The sequence below is a fragment of the Amphimedon queenslandica genome, unplaced genomic scaffold (assembly GCF_000090795.2).
Source record: "Amphimedon queenslandica unplaced genomic scaffold, v1.1 AMPQUscaffold_13341, whole genome shotgun sequence".
Lineage (NCBI taxonomy): Eukaryota > Metazoa > Porifera > Demospongiae > Haplosclerida > Niphatidae > Amphimedon > Amphimedon queenslandica.
The window spans coordinates 57,968-76,478 of record NW_003546423.1 but is presented as its reverse complement, the minus strand read 5'-3'; the positions used below and the strand labels follow the sequence as shown (position 1 = coordinate 76,478).

At 35.4% G+C, this 18,511-nt stretch overlaps 4 protein-coding genes across 5 annotated transcripts; 1 reads left to right on the top strand and 3 right to left on the bottom strand.

The window, feature by feature from the left end:
• LOC100632498 (amine oxidase [flavin-containing] A-like) lies at window positions 1-5,524 on the bottom strand. 2 transcript variants are annotated; one of them, XM_019998079.1, is made up of 4 exons: window positions 4,658-5,524; window positions 671-1,377; window positions 293-425; window positions 1-232 (listed from the first exon to the last, which is right to left on the bottom strand). In XM_019998079.1, exons 1-4 carry the CDS (start codon window positions 5,444-5,446, stop codon window positions 89-91), a joined length of 1,773 nt encoding a protein of 590 aa, XP_019853638.1. In that variant the 5' UTR covers window positions 5,447-5,524; the 3' UTR covers window positions 1-88. The 2 variants fall into 2 exon arrangements, with proteins under 2 accessions (XP_019853638.1, XP_003387549.1); XM_003387501.2 differs by lacking the exons at window positions 1-232; window positions 293-425; window positions 671-1,377 and adding exons at window positions 3,382-3,679; window positions 3,739-3,808 and having other exon boundaries at window positions 3,957-5,503.
• Window positions 5,525-6,414: 890 nt separating this feature from the next.
• LOC105313218 (galanin receptor type 3-like) lies at window positions 6,415-7,395 on the bottom strand. Its single transcript, XM_011406455.1, has one exon. The coding sequence runs from the start codon at window positions 7,393-7,395 to the stop codon at window positions 6,415-6,417; it is 981 nt and encodes a 326-aa protein (XP_011404757.1).
• A 109-nt stretch (window positions 7,396-7,504) lies between these two features.
• On the bottom strand, window positions 7,505-10,242 carry LOC105313217 (uncharacterized). The gene is made up of 6 exons (XM_011406454.2): window positions 10,101-10,242; window positions 9,967-10,042; window positions 9,669-9,732; window positions 7,889-8,016; window positions 7,775-7,799; window positions 7,505-7,712 (listed from the first exon to the last, which is right to left on the bottom strand). Exons 1-6 carry the CDS (start codon window positions 10,228-10,230, stop codon window positions 7,641-7,643), a joined length of 495 nt encoding a protein of 164 aa, XP_011404756.1. The 5' UTR covers window positions 10,231-10,242; the 3' UTR covers window positions 7,505-7,640.
• Window positions 10,243-10,259: 17 nt separating this feature from the next.
• On the top strand, window positions 10,260-18,265 carry LOC109582968 (WD repeat-containing protein 24-like). The gene is made up of 10 exons (XM_019998066.1): window positions 10,260-10,325; window positions 10,371-10,481; window positions 10,839-10,958; window positions 11,161-11,238; window positions 12,393-12,502; window positions 14,217-14,279; window positions 14,841-14,897; window positions 15,424-15,555; window positions 18,016-18,128; window positions 18,196-18,265. Exons 1-10 carry the CDS (start codon window positions 10,304-10,306, stop codon window positions 18,263-18,265), a joined length of 876 nt encoding a protein of 291 aa, XP_019853625.1. The 5' UTR covers window positions 10,260-10,303.
• Window positions 18,266-18,511: the final 246 nt, after the last annotated feature.

The window sequence follows — 18,511 nt, the reverse complement described above, 5'->3', positions numbered from 1 at the left end:
CATTATTTTAATAACCTCAAAACAACAACTAATGATTTATACAAAAATTAGTTTTTGACAAGTCAATAAATTATTCTATGGATACAGGTCATTGTAAGCCAATAGCAGCAATAGATTCCTGAAGCTTATTTAAACCAGCTATGAGGCCTTTGTCTTTTCTTTTATTAGCAGAAAAAAATTTTTCTAACCCAACACTTAAGTTCCCAAACCGCTGAGTTAAAAATTGCTGAGCCTATAAAAGAAAAATAAAAAAAAACCATCTTACAAGTTAAACAACAATTGTCTCATCTACCTGTTCCATATCAGAGGGTCTCTGAAAAGATGAAGAGATACGTATCGTAGGATTTGAACCAGGTGAATTTATTGTAGTAATACGAAGGCCAGGTGAGTAGCTACAAACACGTACTTGGTTGTTCTTTGTTTCCCTATAAAATAACATAATGATGACATTCATGAGACTGATGTTAAAATGTGGTTAGTAAGTTATTATTGTGGACAGACTTAATGGAAAATTAATTTTGAAGGTTAATTCCACTCCAAAATTTTTACAGTCTAAAACTCAACAATGCTACACGTAATTTTTTTTCCATGATAAATCTATAACCCACTGAAATAGAAAATATTGCACAGCACAATACAATGTCTATCTATTATTATGCATAGCTCATACCTTGCAGAATCATTAACTTTTTCATTGGTGGCATTAACCATGTCATTCAACATCTTCAAGTCATCATTAATAACATTAGGTACAGGTGGGAGAGGCTTTGGCTCTGGTTTTCCGAGTTCCTTAAGAACCTCAGAGGCAGCTCTGTGCCCAGCCCTTATAGCACCATCCATGTACCCAGTCCAATCTTGTGCTGTTTCTGTGGATGCAAAGTGGATCCTTCCAGTTGGAGTACGAACTGCATTCCCATAACATGTAAGAGTACCAGGAGCACAGGTACCAGTAGGGGCCCCACCAATCCAAGGATGATTTTCCCAGATAAATTCACTGTATCCAATGTTGGCATTGGCTTTCTCTGGATTCCCAAAAATTTTACCAATCGTTGCTTTAGCATCTTTCTCCCTAGCAGCAGGGTCCATCATAGCCATACGACGTCCAACTTCACCAACATAAAATGCCTGAAGGCAAGGGGTTTCTCCTGGGGCTGTACAGTCATACGTTTGACTGATACTATCACCATCAAAAATGGTTGCATTTCCATTCAATTTTTTCCCGACACGCCAGAATTTTTCATTGTAGAAAAGATGTATTTTAATAGTAGTACCCATGGGAGTACGCTGTGGTAGCTTGTGATACATTGGAGAGAGGAGTGGCCTAAAGGCAATGTAATCACGAGTATGAGGGGTCATAGCTAGAATGCAACGCTCAGCCTCAATTGGATAACCATCTGCTGGAGTAATGACCACTTTTGAAGAATCGTCATTATTAATAGAGAGCACTGGTGTATTGAGTTGAGCCTGAGACCTCTTTGGGAGTTGGGCATTCATTTTCTCGCTTAACTGCTGCGTTCCACCGACCACGATCTTGTCCTGTGCAGGAAAGAGTAACTGCACTAGACCTGATCCATTTCTGAAATACCAAAGGAAATACAGGAACGAGGTTTCATGGGCCTCCACTCCAAGAGGGATGCGACAAATAAACTGAAAAATGGTCCTAGCATTGTCAAACTTGTTTCCGATACGAGGGAACATGGAATCAATCCAATTTTGCACGGTCATTTTGTCCCATTCCAAAATTTCGGAATTTTTTGAGTTCCACGGATCACCAGACTCAGATCTAATTATCTCTCCCTTCTGATAGATGTCACCAATGGCTTGAGTGATAGCAGCACTCTCTTGCCACTCCAAACGGTCGTGAAGGAGTTCTTGGAGAACGTTCTCCATATAATAGACTTTGCCACCCCAGCTGAGCGTGTACAGTAAATCAGGCCCAGGGACTTTATGAGTTTTAACATTCAGCTCCTCTAGAAGAGCCTCCACTGCAGTTTGAGTGCTACCAATGTATCCAGCACCGTGATCCACAGGACCCAACTTATCTTGCTCGGTGTAGGTTCTTCCACCTACACGATCCAGTGCCTCGAATAACTTTACAGGGACACCAGCTTGGGTCAGGTAAGAGGCTGCTGTCATGCCACTTAAACCTGCGCCTACGACAACGACTGGCTTGGGCCTCTGCCATAGATACTGGACACGCTGCTTATAATTAGACATGTCTTCTAGTGAGAGGACTTGAGCAGGCTAGGTGACTCCCCACGTGATTACTGGTGGTTATTCAGTAAAAACATTGAAAATAAAACCATAGTGTGAGGCCTACCCTATAGGCCTACAGAGTAGCTATTACAGCTGTGTTCAAATTTTAACAATGAATGTGTAAAAACACTAGGTCCTGATCTGCACCAGGGCCCTTCCAATAATTTCCACTTAAAGTATCAAACAAAAATGTTAAATGACCACATTGCTGATCAGGCCTGGAGCATTTAAGATGTAGTATGTATTTGTATTTATAATAACTGGTATTGTATTTATTGATATTTATATATATGGAGGTATTGTCAATGTGTGTAGGCTTTTCATCAAGGACAATAAAGGACAACTTGTGTACGCCTGCAACATTATTCAAATAGAGTACAAGAATCACTAGCATTGATGATGACAATTGCGCTGATGATAACAAAGTTCCTTTGATAAAAACATCTTTTTCATTGATCATACCACTCTGAATCCATTTATTATGCTTTTGTATTATTCACTGCAGCTAAAACTTTTGGGATAAATATTTTTTGCCTGTGTGTTACACCAGGGTTTCCCGTAAAGCATGCTAAGTGAGCTAAACAGCATGCTTCATTGGCTGCTACAAGCATTTAAAGTCACGGTGACTTTAAAAATTCATAACAAAATATAAACTTGATCAGACTCATCTCAAAAAATGACAAAAATGAAAAATTCTTTCCTAGCTATTTAGATGAAATTTGTCCAAAGACCAAAGGATAGCCTTTGGTCAATAGTCCAATTTTTGAGCAACTTTTAATTCATAAAAAATCCAAGCTTGATTGGAATCAACTCAATTTTTTAAACAACTTTAGAACATGAACATGTATCAGAAATAAATATAAATGGTGAATTTTTTCCCTTCAATTTTTGGCCTAATTTTAAAGCAATTTGACAATCCACTGACAAGAAGCTGCATGAACACTATGGCAAAATCCTGTATAAAACCCTGCATTATAAAAGAAATTTCTTTTGTTGTGTGATACATTAATCATGGATAAATGACATTCACTGTATAGAGGGTTTTTATCTTATTTGGAAGCAGTGTTATACGTTCAGTTATGGGTCAAAAATTTTAAACATAAAGCTACAAGAAATAGCTATAATTATAATATTTTGATAACAAGTTGCTACAAAAAAATGCAAAATTATTAGAAAAGTAACTAAGCCTACAATGCCAAATTCTAAAACTATGTATTAAAATTAACAGTATTTTAATAAGTCCAAGAAGTTTTTTTTACATCCATTTCACCTTTCAGGCTGCCAGCATATTAGGATTGGAAACACTTTCCTGAAGCATCTTCAAACCAGTTATGAGATCATCGGCCTGCATTTTATTCTCTTTAATGTAATCCTTCAACTCTTCACTTGAGTTTTGAAACTGCGTGGCCAAGAATTGTTGAGCCTAAAAGTTGGACAGGAGAAAAAATTTGATTGCTGTAAAATTATTATTCTATCAGTTACCTCCTTAGTAGTGGCGTTCTGAGCAACTGCAGCGTTACTTGCTACGTTTAAATTTGATATCTGGATTTTCCTACATTAAAAAATACAATTTTAAAATCACTGGCATGCATGTAAGTTGTAAGCAGGGGAGAAGACAGCTGTCATAAATATGATAATCTAATCATTGTGTATGTAATTAACCTCAAACCTATAGACACTACTATACACAAGCCACTTACCATTTCTGAACACTTTGGCTGGTGAAATTAACAACGAGCTTCAACTTATCCACATCATCTTTACGCATCTGCTCAACAGGTACAGGTGGGAGAGGCTTTGGTTCTGGTTTTCCGAGTTCCTTAAGAACCTCAGAGGCAGCTCTGTGCCCAGCCCTGATAGCACCATCCATGTACCCAGTCCACTCATATGCTGTTTCTGTGGATGCAAAGTGGATCCTTCCAGTTGGGGCACGGACTGCATTCCCATAGCATGTAAGAGTACCAGGAGCACAGGTACCAGTAGGGGCCCCACCAATCCATGGATGATTGTCCCAGATGAATTCACTGTATCCAATGCTATCATTGGCTTTCTCTCCAAAAATTTTACCAATTGTTTTTTTAGCATCCGCCTCCCTAGCCTTACGGTCCATCATAGCCATACGACGTCCAACTTTACCAACGTAAAATGCCTGAAGGCAAGGGGTCCCTCCTGGGGCTGTACAGTCATACGTTTGACTGATGCTATCACCATCAAAAATGGTTGCATTTCCATTCAAATTTTTGTCAACAAGCCAAAATTTTTCTTTGTAGAAAAGGTGTATTTTAATAGTAGTACCCATGGGAGTACGTTGTGGTAACTGATGATACATTGGAGAGAGGAGTGGGTTGAAGGCAATGTAATCACGAGTATGAGGGGTCATGGCTAGAATGCAACGCTCAGCCTCAATTTGACTACTACCTGCTGGAGTAATGACAACTTTTGAAGAATCATTGTTATCCATTGCAAGCACTGGTGTTTTGAGTTGGGCTTGAGACTCTTTTGGTAGTGTTGCATTTATTTTCTCACTTAACTGCTGTGTTCCTCCAACCACGATCCTGTCCTGTGCAGGAAAGAGCAAATCATAAAAACCCGAACCACATTTGAAATACCAAAGGAAATATAGAAATGAGGTTTCGGAGGCTTCTACCCCGAGAGGGATACGACAAACAAACTGGAAAATGGTCCTAGCATTGCTAAACTTGCTTCCAGGGAATTTAGTATCAATCCAGTTCTGTACAGTCATGTTGTCCCATTCATCGGCGTTTCGTGAATTCCACGGTTCTTCAGTATTGATGCTCATTCCCTTCCAGTACATATCAATAATAGCAAGGCAGATTGCAACGCTCTCGTACCAGGCCAAATACTTGAAAAGATCAGGGAGAACGTTTTTCATGTAATAGACATTTCCACCCCAGCTGAGGGTGTACAAGAAACCGTCCCCAGGGACTTCATGAGTCTCAACATTCAGCTCCTGTAGAAGAGCCTTCACTGCAGTTTGAGTGCTACCAACATATCCAGCACCGTGATCCACAGGACCCGAGCAGTTTTCGGGGGGTGGAACGGTGTAGGTTCTTCCACCTACACGATCCAGTGCCTCGAATAACTTGACAGGGACACCAGCTTGGGTCAGGTAAGAGGCTGCTGTCGTCCCACTTAAACCTGCACCTACGATGACGACTTGCTTAGACATTTCTAAGAGGAGAGGAAGATCTACCAACCAAATGCAAAACCCCCACGTTACCCCAGGCCTTTAATAGGAGCTGCAGTTATTGAGTCTCACGTGCGCAGAGGGCTATTATATTTTAGAGTGGGCAGTGGGGTATTCCCTTCCACTATTGTGCCAGATGCCATGCATCTCAGCATCTGATAATACATGAATAAAACAGGCTATATGCAAGAGGTACCCTATTGCTAAATATATATTTCTTAAGTCAGATCTATCAGTATTTAGAGTAGTATAGGTTCACTGAATTATCATTCTTTGGCTCATGCTCGTTGTTTGCAGGTTGCACATTAGCAAATGTGGATCAGTGGATGTGGTTTATGATTTATCTGCAATTAACACTGTGGTTAACAATCTTTCATCTTTAAAGTTGTATTAATTAGTGAAAATTAATTCACATTTATGTCCTTAGCTTTGCCAAAAGAGAGTTCCATAAAAAGATGAACAATGCAGATGCATGAGCTAGTCCAAACATTCCATCCTATAAGCTGATAAAACTTTGCCCTAATATAGATACTCCACAAAAGAGAGTGAGTGTTTCTAATTTTGGTAAATTTAATGCATGCAATGATGACAAGCAATTATTAATTTTGTGTCTCACACTATATACAGATACCATCATGTGAACAATGAACATTATTAACAAATAATTGTACATACATATACACAAGCATGCTTGTGCTTAACCTAATTTGCTTACAATGAAGGAAGCAGCATTCCAAACCTGTGCCAAAAAACACACTACACTACCTTTTACATGTTTGCATTCACTGGGTGTGTTTGTATAACAAATATATTTCACAATAATAGTGGCGCATGATTTATCTTGAATGGCATCCTATTGTATACAAGACAGTAATTGACAGCTAGTTTTTGTTGTGACTGTGTAAAATATACAAAACAACTATAATTGCAGTTTATAAAGAGTTCACTGTTCATGCAGGAAGGGAGGTTGAAGTCTCATGGCTTCTACTTGTCAGCCCTTGCCATTTCTTTAAAGCTGGAGCAAATAGTGCGAAGAAAGATATAATGGCAGCCTTTATATCTGGTCTGAAATAGGACTGAACGAGTGGACTGGCAACTGTGATGAACTGAAAGGTAACCATGTTTACAGCGTATACTGGATCTGGAAGAATGACCACCGTTGTTATGCCTCCACTTATTATTGATGGTAAAAAGCATATACCATAAACAAGTAGCATTGATCCAAATATCCCAAAGAGTCTCTTTTTCCTTGAGACGTAAACACTGTCACCCGATACTTGTGACTGGTCGTTGATAAACCTCCGAGTGAAACAGAATGTCCAAATAGATGTAATGAGTATGATGGTGATTGATATCATGGAGATTATAAGCATGTAAAGAACATACCCATTGTTACCTTGCCACAGCGGCACACAAGAACCATACGTATCATCATATTCATACTCCCCTAGCCCAACAAACGGGCCACTATTGAGTATTGCTGCAAGTATCCAAATTCCAATAGTAAATGCCAGGGCTGTCCATGGCCTCATGAGTCTTTTGTGAATGCGTGGTTTGACAATGAATAGGAATCGATCAAATGATATGATGGCAAGTGTCATTTGTATGACCAGCACACAATACCATATGACGTATGCTGCAAACGAGCAGGTTGCAATCTGCTGTTCAAAGGTGCTGCCAAATATCCATTCCTCGGCAGCTACAGCTATGACACACAGTGGCAGGTAGAGGAACACCATCACGAGATGCGAGAGGATGAGAGAAGTGAAGAATATTGTTGATGACTGCTTCCAGGACTTTCTTTGGTAGAGAGTGATGGAGAGAACAACTGTATTAGCTATGAAAGCTGTCACTGTTTCAAGAGCAAGGACAGCAGAGAGGGCTGGGCCATTTACATTTCCAGTTGTAGTGAAATTGTGCTCAAAAGACATGATGATCTGCCACACTCCTGATGGAAGAAATTATAATAGCAAAGCAATAAGCAAGCATCTGTTTTTAAGGAATTTTTTCTACCGTATAGTTTCAAATTATAGATATTAATTAATTTTAATGACTTCCAATTTTTTCTGCAGCAGACAATCATAAATACAAAAAAGAGTAAAAAACAGTTAAAATTTTATACAGTATAACAAGATAAAGTGAGGAAATTTATTGATTATCGCATCACAGGATATAATCATTCAATTTTTATATCAGCACACTGGTAAAACATCTTGGGAGTATCAGGATTATTAGGAGCATAAATAACCTAAGAAGAATTATAACGATAATATACATGTACAGTAAGTGTGATGACCTATAAATTATTACCTGTATAAAAGCATTCCCTGTGGGTCTAAAAACAAAAGTAGTTTAAAAGAGAGAATGAGATAGGAAAGGAAGAGAGAATAAATAAATGTTAAAACTTTCAATAACCAGTCTTACGTGTCAGCTGGAATCATAGCATCGACAGATCTGGTATCAAAAGTCTTGAAATCAGCTGTGTCAGGGAATCCACCAACATATTTACCTCTTTTTGCGCCTCCTGTCCACAGATAAACTCCCCAATACCCCTAAAGCAACATTAGAGTACATGTATGTTAACAGTGATAATAATAATGGCACCACTAGGTACTGATAATGATAAATATTTAATTTATTATCGTATCAAGGTCAGAGAATATCAAAGCAGAAAAATCAGAGTAAGTAGTACTGAACATTAAAGAATATGCATTTACTTTCAATCAAACTGAGAAAATGGGCCCAATTACTTAATTTGAAATGCAAGCAACATTGTAACATTGTACGTAGCTATGTACATGTAGTGATTGCAGTGTTTTTCTATCTGATTAATTTTGGTACAGGGATGACATGAATGTGTACAGAATGTACAAATTAATGTTTACATGTTTTAATGAAGCTGCATTAAGTGTTTTGCCCTTGTACTACATGTACATGTACATGGAGGATTACCCACAAAGCATGCTAAATGAGCTAAACAGCATTCTTCATGAGCTGACAAGCACTATAATACATTATAATACTGCATGTACATGTACATGGTATTAATAGCAACTTTTTAAATTCATAAAAAATTCAAATTTAATCGGAATTGGCTACGTATAAGAAAAAATTATTAAAATGGAGAAACCTCACCTAGCCATTTTTGGCTAAATTTAGCCAAAGTCCCCTGTACTATAGTACAGGGATTTTGGTCCAATTTTTGAGGAACTTCAAAAATTCATAAAAAAATCCAAATTTGATCGGAATTGGTTCAAAGTTAATACACAGCATAAGGACATGTATATGCATTAGAGAAATTTCACATGCATTAGAATAAAATATAAAAATAGAGAAATTTCACCAAGCCATTTTTGGCAAAATTTGACCTGTACTATAGTACAGATTTTTTAGCAACTTAAAAAATTTACAAAAAAATCTATTTTTTATTAGAATTATTTCAAAATTTCCATTTGCATCAGAAAATAAGCACTATGCTAAATTCCGTTGGAAACCTGCACTAGGCACTAATAATTCCAATTCTACCATGCCTAGTTGTAATTGAACAATCAGATTGCTTGATTTTAGGTTCATAAATAACTTTTATTTACCACTAAGAGGTTTAATAAGTAATTTCCCCGGGTAATAGGAGGTGTAATAAGTACAATCCTATCAAGGTCAAAGCATTCAAAGCAGGAAAGAAAATTAGAGTAAGTACAAGCAGCACTTACTGAATAATAAGCATTCACTTTCAATTGTAGTAAGAAAATAGGCCCTGTTACTAAACTGAAACCAAATCATCATACCAGTTGGCTCATGGACTTTAATAAGTGCCACTAGGACCTATAGAAGCAACGATATTGCTTTCTCCCATTCCACTCTTAGTAAACTATGACTCCAAAATGAAGGTAGGAAAATTTTACTTTATTTACGGTATCAAAAAGAATATACTTAAAATTCTATGTACATACTTAGCAGCGCCAACTGGTCTATAGTGACTAATAATAATTATTATTGTAGCATGTTATACATGTAGTTAGTGATGTACACTCAGCTTTAGTGCAGTTTTTTTTCTATCTGATTATTTAATGTGTATCAATACAATAGAATAATTTATACTGGAATAGCTAAAAAAGCTGTTGTGGGTATAACATGTTATTCTTTTTAGCAAATACAAACTATTGTACAATTGAAAACTTTATGTCTTACGAGACTATCTACATACCGGATTGCTAGCATAGTAGTGATCAAGATTCTTTTGGATCGAAAGACTACCATTTTGTCCTGCCCTACAATAATAATAATAATAAATGAACAATAAAGTGACATTACATTGGGCTCGCATTGTTGCATACGTAAGTACATTAGAAACCAATTGCATCAAAGTTACAGCATTAATAATACACACTTTATCTATGGTCATGATGATTCTTTCCCAGTTGTAAGATTCTAAACCTTACAAGTTATAACTAATCCCCAAATCGCTAGCCCACAAGGAAGTGTGTACATGTACATGTACATACTTGAACGACACTTTGGGGTCTTCAGCTGCCATACCACCACAAGGAGCTTTTAGAACGTGTAGACATGTTATGTCACCTGGAAAAAAGATTAAGATTTTTAGCTTGTTTTAAACTTGCAATCCACTTTAACTTGCCGGCATATGTGAATACAGCATCGGGTATCCCTCCTCTTTGTGGAGGGAAGATGAGACAAACGTGAGCCTCAATGCAAACGAATATAAAACAAGAAAGAAGAACAGCGAACAGCGAATTCATCTTTCTCATTTAATGTAGGCGTGGTTCGTGTAGTGGGTGTAGTCTCACTTAATTAAAGGTGTGTCACAGTGTCACTACAGAAATGAGTTCTCTTATTATGAGAAGTGAGTGTATTTAATGTTCCCATTAATTATTAGATCCTCTTATAGGAGGAGGGGGTCCTCAATTGAATCAAAAGGTTACCATTAATCTCAGCTCTCCAGCAAATACAATATGTGCCAATAAAGATGGGACGAGGGTCGCTGTAGCTGGCAGAAAAAGTATTATAATTAATTGTAATTAGTATGAGACATGTTGCTTTATAGTGGGAGGGTTTTAATTGTACAAATTTTGTGTTCTGGAACGAAAATAAAAATGTATGCATGTGTACATGTACATGTATACATGTATATTACACCATAATTATTTTTTAACCATTGAAAATACATATAACCACTATAGCCCAGTTAGTAATTAGTATATGTTTTCATTTTAAGAAATATGAGTACTCAGCTGTATTGGTATTGTACTATTATGTATAATGTAATGCTCATATTTGATGCTTTCATTCAAGTATCTTGCATGTACATGTACACATGCATATTCACATTTATGTTCTCTTTATTTTATTTTTCTAGTATTCATTATTTGTGACACAACCGATCAACTCAAGGAAGTCTGCAATTTGAGAAATTTGCCACAGAAGCAGTTAAATTTGAATTTCTCTAGTAACCATGTTCAGTGGAATCCAAGAGATGGTATAATACAATTAGACTATTATTATTAGATTTTATTGTTGTTGTTCATTTGAGATAGCTTAGTTTGGTATTATATAATTATCCTAGTTTAATTATGAAAGCTTATTCTCCCCTTACATAATGTTGTATCCTTCCTTACCATTGTCTTCCTCTTCTTCCTGTTCCCCCCCCCTCTCTCTCTCTCTCTTTCTTTTTCCTTCAGAGAATCAACTGGCTACTGCTCCTACTAATTCAGCTGTAGTTTTATGGGATCTCAATAAAAGAACAAAATCAAAACTCAGTGAGTCTCTTCTTCACTTTACATGCGCATTTTATCATGCATGTACATGTATTAAATACAAAAATGTATGCATGCATATTAATAGTGTTGTTCTGTTTTATGAGTTTCAGTATGTTACATGTATGTCGATTGTTGCATGTAGGGTTCCCACAAAGCATGCTAAGTGAGCTAAACAGTATGAGCTTCATGAGCTAAGAGGTAGCAATTCAATATAAAGTTGTAAATTTACAACTACATGTATACACGGCATTTCGAGTAATTTAAAAAAATTCATAAAAAACCTAAATTCTATCAGAATCAGCTCAAAGTTGATATAGAACATAAGGACATGCATATGTATCAGAAAAAGTATTAAAATGGAGAATTCTTTTCTAGCCATTTTTGATGAAATTTGGCCTCAGACCAAATCAGCTCGATTTTTGAGAAACTTTAAAAATTCATAGAAAATTTAATTTTGATCAGAATTAGCTCAAATTTTCTACACAACATACCGTATAGCCGCTTAATTTCGAGGGTACAACTTTCGCTGTTTTCGCGGATTTTCCGTATTCGCGAAAGTTAATTCCGTGAAATATCCGTATTGCCCATAAACACGTGTGCTTTAAAGCAGGAACCGCGAAAGTTAATTCGCGAAAAAAGACTTGTGGCCTGATTCGCGAAAGTTTATTGCCTCGAAACTTTGTGGCTATACGGTAGGAACATGTATATGTAATTGAAAAAATATATATATAAAGGGAATATTCTCTCCTTGTCATTTTTATCAAAATACCCTGTACTACATGTGCATATATAATAGTACAGGGTCTAATAATTAACAGACAAGAAGCTGCATGGCAACCCTATGGGAAACCCTGGTTACATGTACAATGTATTTTGGGATGAATTCATACAGTGCATGTGCATGTACATTGTACTTGTGTTATCTTGATAATGAGCATCTTTGTTTCCTTCCCTTTATAGTCATCTTAATTTCCCTCAGTTTCATTAAATAAGCCTAACTTATAAAAACTCCCTCCATCATGTATAGCTAGTAAATTAAATAACTCTACTCTGAACATGACTTGATTTGTCCCTTCCTCTTTCTTTCCTTCTCTTTTCCTCCTTTTCTCTTCCCTCACTCATTCATTCATTCTGCTGTTACTCTGTTCCATTAGATCATGTTTATGAGGAAGTCCATCAACGTGCAGTGAATCGTGTTTGTTATCATCCCAGAGATGCTAATGTGTTGCTCAGTGCTTCACAGGACTGTACTATTGTCTGTTTTGTAAGTAATCCTTTCTATTCAAATTAACTTGAAATTATTTAACATGTACCGTATAGCGGGTAAATTTGGAGGGGATAAATTTTGGCGAATTGCTAAATTTTGGTAATTGACGGATTTTAATTTTGGCGAATTTGTGGCCACGTGCCATTGAGCATGCGTATAATGGCTCAAAATGGTGGGTTTTTATTTTGTTGAATGGCTATCAAAATGCCAAATTTGCCAAATTCAATCCCCTCCAAAATTACCCACTATACGGTATACTTGTACATGTATTTGTACATGTACATGTACATTATGTGCCCTCAGTCTTTTTTCATTTTCTACAACTAATTCCAGTCATAATTTGGCCAAGGAGTAATAATAGAATTCAAAAATAATATATGGTATTACATGTAATTTCTAATAGTGTGAATTCCTGTGAAATTATTCTGCTTTTGCACTAGAATTAATTATAATAAAATATCCTACTCGTCTAGAATTTTTTTACACTAAATTATTAGCAATTATTTTCAACTTGACTTGTACATGTGTGATTTAATTTTAAAAGTCTACCTGATCCTAATTGGTTAATTTCTCTGCTATATGGCAGCACCTACTGTTGTTACATGTACGTTTACATGTAGTCATGTACATGTACATGTGCTACATGTAAGTATTAATTATTTTGAATTACATGTATGTGGTAATTGAGTATAAAATTTTAAAGCAAAGCTTCAGATATACATGTATGTGTGCATGTACAGTACATGATATAAATCTAAATGTAATTTACATGTAAAAAACAAGTACATGTACATAAATGTACACTAGCTATAAAATATTAACATTTCGGCTCATTCTGTAGTACTATCCAAGCACATGTACATATACATGCAATGATAGTTTGATTTAGGAGTTTTTACTTGATATGCCAATTTGGTCTACATGTACACGTATATATACAGTATGTACATACTGATTTTGGGAAATGAAATGACAGTAAAAATAGCTGTGGGTAAACTATGTGTACTTTTGGAAAAAACAGCACCAACATTACAGCAACAATAATAATAATAATAACAATTTTAAATACAGACATGTGCATGTATTAATGCAACCTACCCGCCATTTTAAAGCTGTTTTACGATATCATACTAGACCAGTGTATAGTCAATTTTTAATCAAGAGCAGGGGGGATTTGATTTTTTAAACATGCTCTCCGCTAGAATAGAATTAAATTTTATTCTAACGTCAATGTAACATCAGTACTAGCGTAGGTAGTATTGTAAATCCACCTTTCCATCAGTCACAAGATGTACATGTACGTGTACACTAACAACAGAATCCATACAACAGCTCCAATTGTACATGTACACGTACAGTACATGTACATTGTATGGTATTAAACCTCAGCTTTTCATATTTGATAATTCTGATGTGCATAAGACCCAAGCTTCTATCCCGCAGCTTCCCAACTGAGTATATTTCCCTACAATCACAATTGAGTTACAATATACATGTATGTCAAGAGTGGATAATTACAGTATTATCAAGGGTATACCCTTGTTATTGTCTACTCTTGGTTATGTACACTGTACATGTACATGAGCTCTTGTCATGTACGTGTCAGTGCATGTACATGTACAATGTACATCTAAGTGTGAATGTACATGTACATGTACGTACATTACATTATATTATCCTTTAGTTTCATTAGTTCTTTCTATTCTCTTAGGACACCAGACAAAAGACAGTCACATCACGTTACTCTGGAGCTGAGAGTGTTAGAGATGTTCAAGTGAGTTTATCATTTTTAACACTTTCTGTTTCCTCATGCGGTATTTGCCTGATTAGAGCCTGGGCTTTTATTCATTGACAGTGAAAAAATTGCGTAAAAATTTAAAAAATCTGCCAGAAGAGGGATTGAACCCATGTCCCCTAGCTCATCAGACTGTGCTTCAAGAGTTAAGCTATTTGGAACAATCTAAAGTTGAGGTTACCTAAATTGGCTAAAATATGCACATCTATAGGGAGAATATTTTAAGGATGGGCATTTATTTAAGCTGGGTTTTTAATCAGGCAAATACGGTACAACTTCAAAAACAACTTGTGTGGTTGTGTTTTTGTCTGCACTGTTGGTGGGTTTGTGTTTGTAGTGATCAATCAATAACTTTAAAGCTTCTTTGTGTCTGAGATTTTGTCATGTGCATGTATATGTAGTATCTAATGTACACATAATAGATTATAATGCAAATAGATCAATTTTTCAGGGTAATCTCTCTTGTCTACATGTACATCTTCATTTCCCTTTTATTTTTTGTCTTTTATTAACACTCTTCTCTCTCCCTTTTTTCTCCAGTATAATCATCACAATGATCATCTTTTTGCTGCTTGCTATGAGAGTGGTGTATGTCAGGTAATGAGACATATGCCAATAGTATACTTGCATGTACATACCTGTACATTACATGTACATGTACATGTACATTTACATGCCACTGTGATAATCTGCATTATACATGTATATAATATGATTAAGTGTTGATTGATTTTTGTCAAAAGGATCAATTTTACACTGATAACTACCAGTAATTGACCTGTTCAATCATTTATACATGTACATGTAGTAGCCAATCAATAATCATTCACTCTTGATATTAGCACATCCAATTTACTGTACAATGTGTACATGTACATGTATGTATATCTCACTTGAATATTGGCAGTGGGATTTATATCAAAATTATTTCTTGAATTAACCAACTGGTGATTAGAATTAATGATTTATCAAACATTCAATTTCAGCTTTAGTTACTCTTTTATACAGTCTATGCATATTATATTTACAGTATATTTACAGTATATTTACAGATATATTTACAGTATATTTACAGTATATTTACAGTATATTTACAGTATATTTTCTCAATATTTATTTATAGATATGGGACAGGAGGCACACAGATCATGCTCTTAAGACTATCAATGCTCACAGTGGACCTGCCTACTCCTGTGCTTGGCACTTGGAGCAAGAGCATCGGATCGTATCAGCAGGAAGAGATAAAATGATGAAAGTAATTAATAACCGTGGGAGGGAGAGAACTGATTCTTGTATTACATGTACATGTACTGCATTCATGCATTTTACCATTTATGTATACGTACATGTACATGTACTGTATAGCAGGAAATTTGGAGGGAATAAAATTTAACGTTTTGATAGGCATTTGCCAAAATAAAATCCGCTATTGTGAGCCATTATACGCATGCTCAATGGCACGTGGCCACAAATTCGCCAAATTTTAAAATTCACCATTCACCAAAATTCAGCAATTCACCAAATTTTAGTCCCTCCAAAATTTCCCGCTATACGGTATATGCTGTACATGTACTGTACATGTTGATTAATTTTTGTTGTATTTTTGTTTTTGTTGATTTTTTTGTGTAACACAAATCCTGAAAATGAAATTTTCGGAGATTGAATTGTTATTGCAACTATTATGCAGTTGATAAATTCACACTCCAAGGAAAAAGAAACATTTTTAATCTGCAAAAATTTACACCTGCAGAATTATGTTTACATGTACATGTACATGTACATAGTATGTTGTACACATGTATTATATATAGAGTGTATGTGCATGGTTATGCATGTAGTACATGTACATGTATATACCGCAATGTTGTTTATAGTCCAATGAATGGAATGTTGTATGTGAAACCATAAATTACTAAAGAATGGTGTCACAATGTTTGCAGACAAATAAGCAGAGAATGGTTATGTTTTAGTAATAACAAGAGTGGTAGTAATAGTACAGTACATCTAATAGCAATTCATGTTTATTAGTAATTGAAAACAATAGTTATTTTGTCTGAAATTTTGGATCTCTTTCAGGATTACCATGTAATCAAGGGTGGGTACTGTTAGAACAGGCATGCAATTTTTTTTGTAATGCATGTTATAAAATAAGTTAAGTTGAAAAAAGGGGACATAGTCAATACACTATAGCAGGGACATTTGTCATGCACCTCCTAAAAGACACCCTGTACTATAGTACAGTACAGCATATACATGTACTTATGCTGTGTAAAATATTTCGATCAAATTTGGATGTTTTACAAGTTTTTAAAGTTTCTCAAAAAATGGCTTCGGAATCACCTCAATTTACATTTTCTGATACATATTGATGTTCTTATGCTGTGTAGAAAGTTGGAGCTCATTCTGAGTTCTGACTTAAATTTTTAAAGTTATGGCCATTTTAAGAAAGCTGCAAAATTTTGAAAAATACCCAAGGCTATATAGCCAATGGTTTTTCCCAAAAAATGGCTCTGAAATCACACCCAATTTTTATTACACTTTTTGATACATATTGATGTCCTTATGCTATGTAGAAAGTTTGAGCTAATTCTGACTTCAATTTTTTGAGTTACAGCCATTTTAAGAAAACTCCAAAATTTGAAAAAAATACCAAGGCTATAGTCCATGTTTTTTTCCCAAAAAATAGCTCCAAAATTATTTCAAATTTTATTACATTTTCTGATGCATATTGATGTCCTTATGCTATGTAGAAAGTTTGAGCTGATTCTGACTTCAATTTTTTGAGTTACAGCCATTTTTAGAAAACTCCAAAATTTGAAAAAATACCCAAGGCTATAGCCTTGGGTATTTTTTATAGCCCATGGTTTTTCCCAAAAAATGGCTCCAAAGTTACCCCAAATTTTTATTACATTTTCTGATACATATTGATGTCCTTATGCTGTGTAGAAAGTTTGAGCTGATTCTGACTTCAATTTTTCGAGTTACAGCCATTTTAAGAAAACTCCAAAATATGAAGAAATACCCAAGGCTATAGCCCATGGTTTTTTCCAAAAAAATGGCTCCAAAATCACTCCAAATTTTTATTACATTTTCTGATACATATTGATGTCCTTATGCTGTCTAGAAAGTTTGAGCTGATTCCGACTTCAATTTTTTGAGTTACAGCCTTTTTAAGAAAACTTCAAAATTTGAAAAAATACCCAAGGCTATAGCCCATGGTTTTTCCCAAAAAATGGCTCCGAAATTACCCCAAATTTTTATTACATTTTCTGATACATATTGATGTCCTTATGCTGTGTAGAAAGTTTGAGCTCATTCTGACTTCAATTTTTTGAGTTACAGCCATTTTAAGAAAACTCCAAAATTTGAGAAAATACCCAAGGCTATAGCTAGCCCATGGTTTTTTCTAAAAAATGGCTCCAAAAACATCCCCAATTTTTATTATATTTTCTGATACATATTGATGTCCTTATGCTGTATAGAAAGTTTGAGCTGATTCTGACTTCAATTTTTCAGGTTACGGCCATTTAAAGCAATTCCAATTATTGTGAAAAATACCCCACATAAGTATATAAGCCTTGGGTATTTTTCAAAAATGGCTTCAAAATTACTCCATTTTTATTACATTTTCTTATGCATATTGATGTATTTATGCAGTGTAGAATATTTGAGCTGATTATGACTTCAATTTTTTTTATTCCTATCTATTGTACAGGTATATGATACACAGACAGCTCAGCAGCGTACTAAAGAATCATACTCAGTCAATGCACTTTATTCTGTAGCTAGAGTTAGGTGGAGACCACAGAACAGGAATCACTTATCAAGGTACGTGCACATGTACATGTATATTGTAATCACATGACAGCTAGTCACATGACTGTCACATGATCAGGTTACTTTGTGGAGCACTTGCCTCTTTATTGCTCCAGCTCTTTCTTCATGCATATTCATACTTCCCATAAATTACCGTAAATCAGGAAATTTGTGCAGTAGAAAATTTTTGTGTATAAATTGTGCTGTGATTTAAGTGTGTCGTGTATTATTGATTGTGGCATGTAATTATATGAGTGATCTAATTTTGTGAAATTCTAATCCAGTAAAATTGAAATCAGTAAAAATTTCCAGATAGGCTGTAACTGATTTTTCCCAAGGCTAAAATGAGAAAACCTGAAAGTGTACATGTATTTGAATGGTGATAGTCTATCACA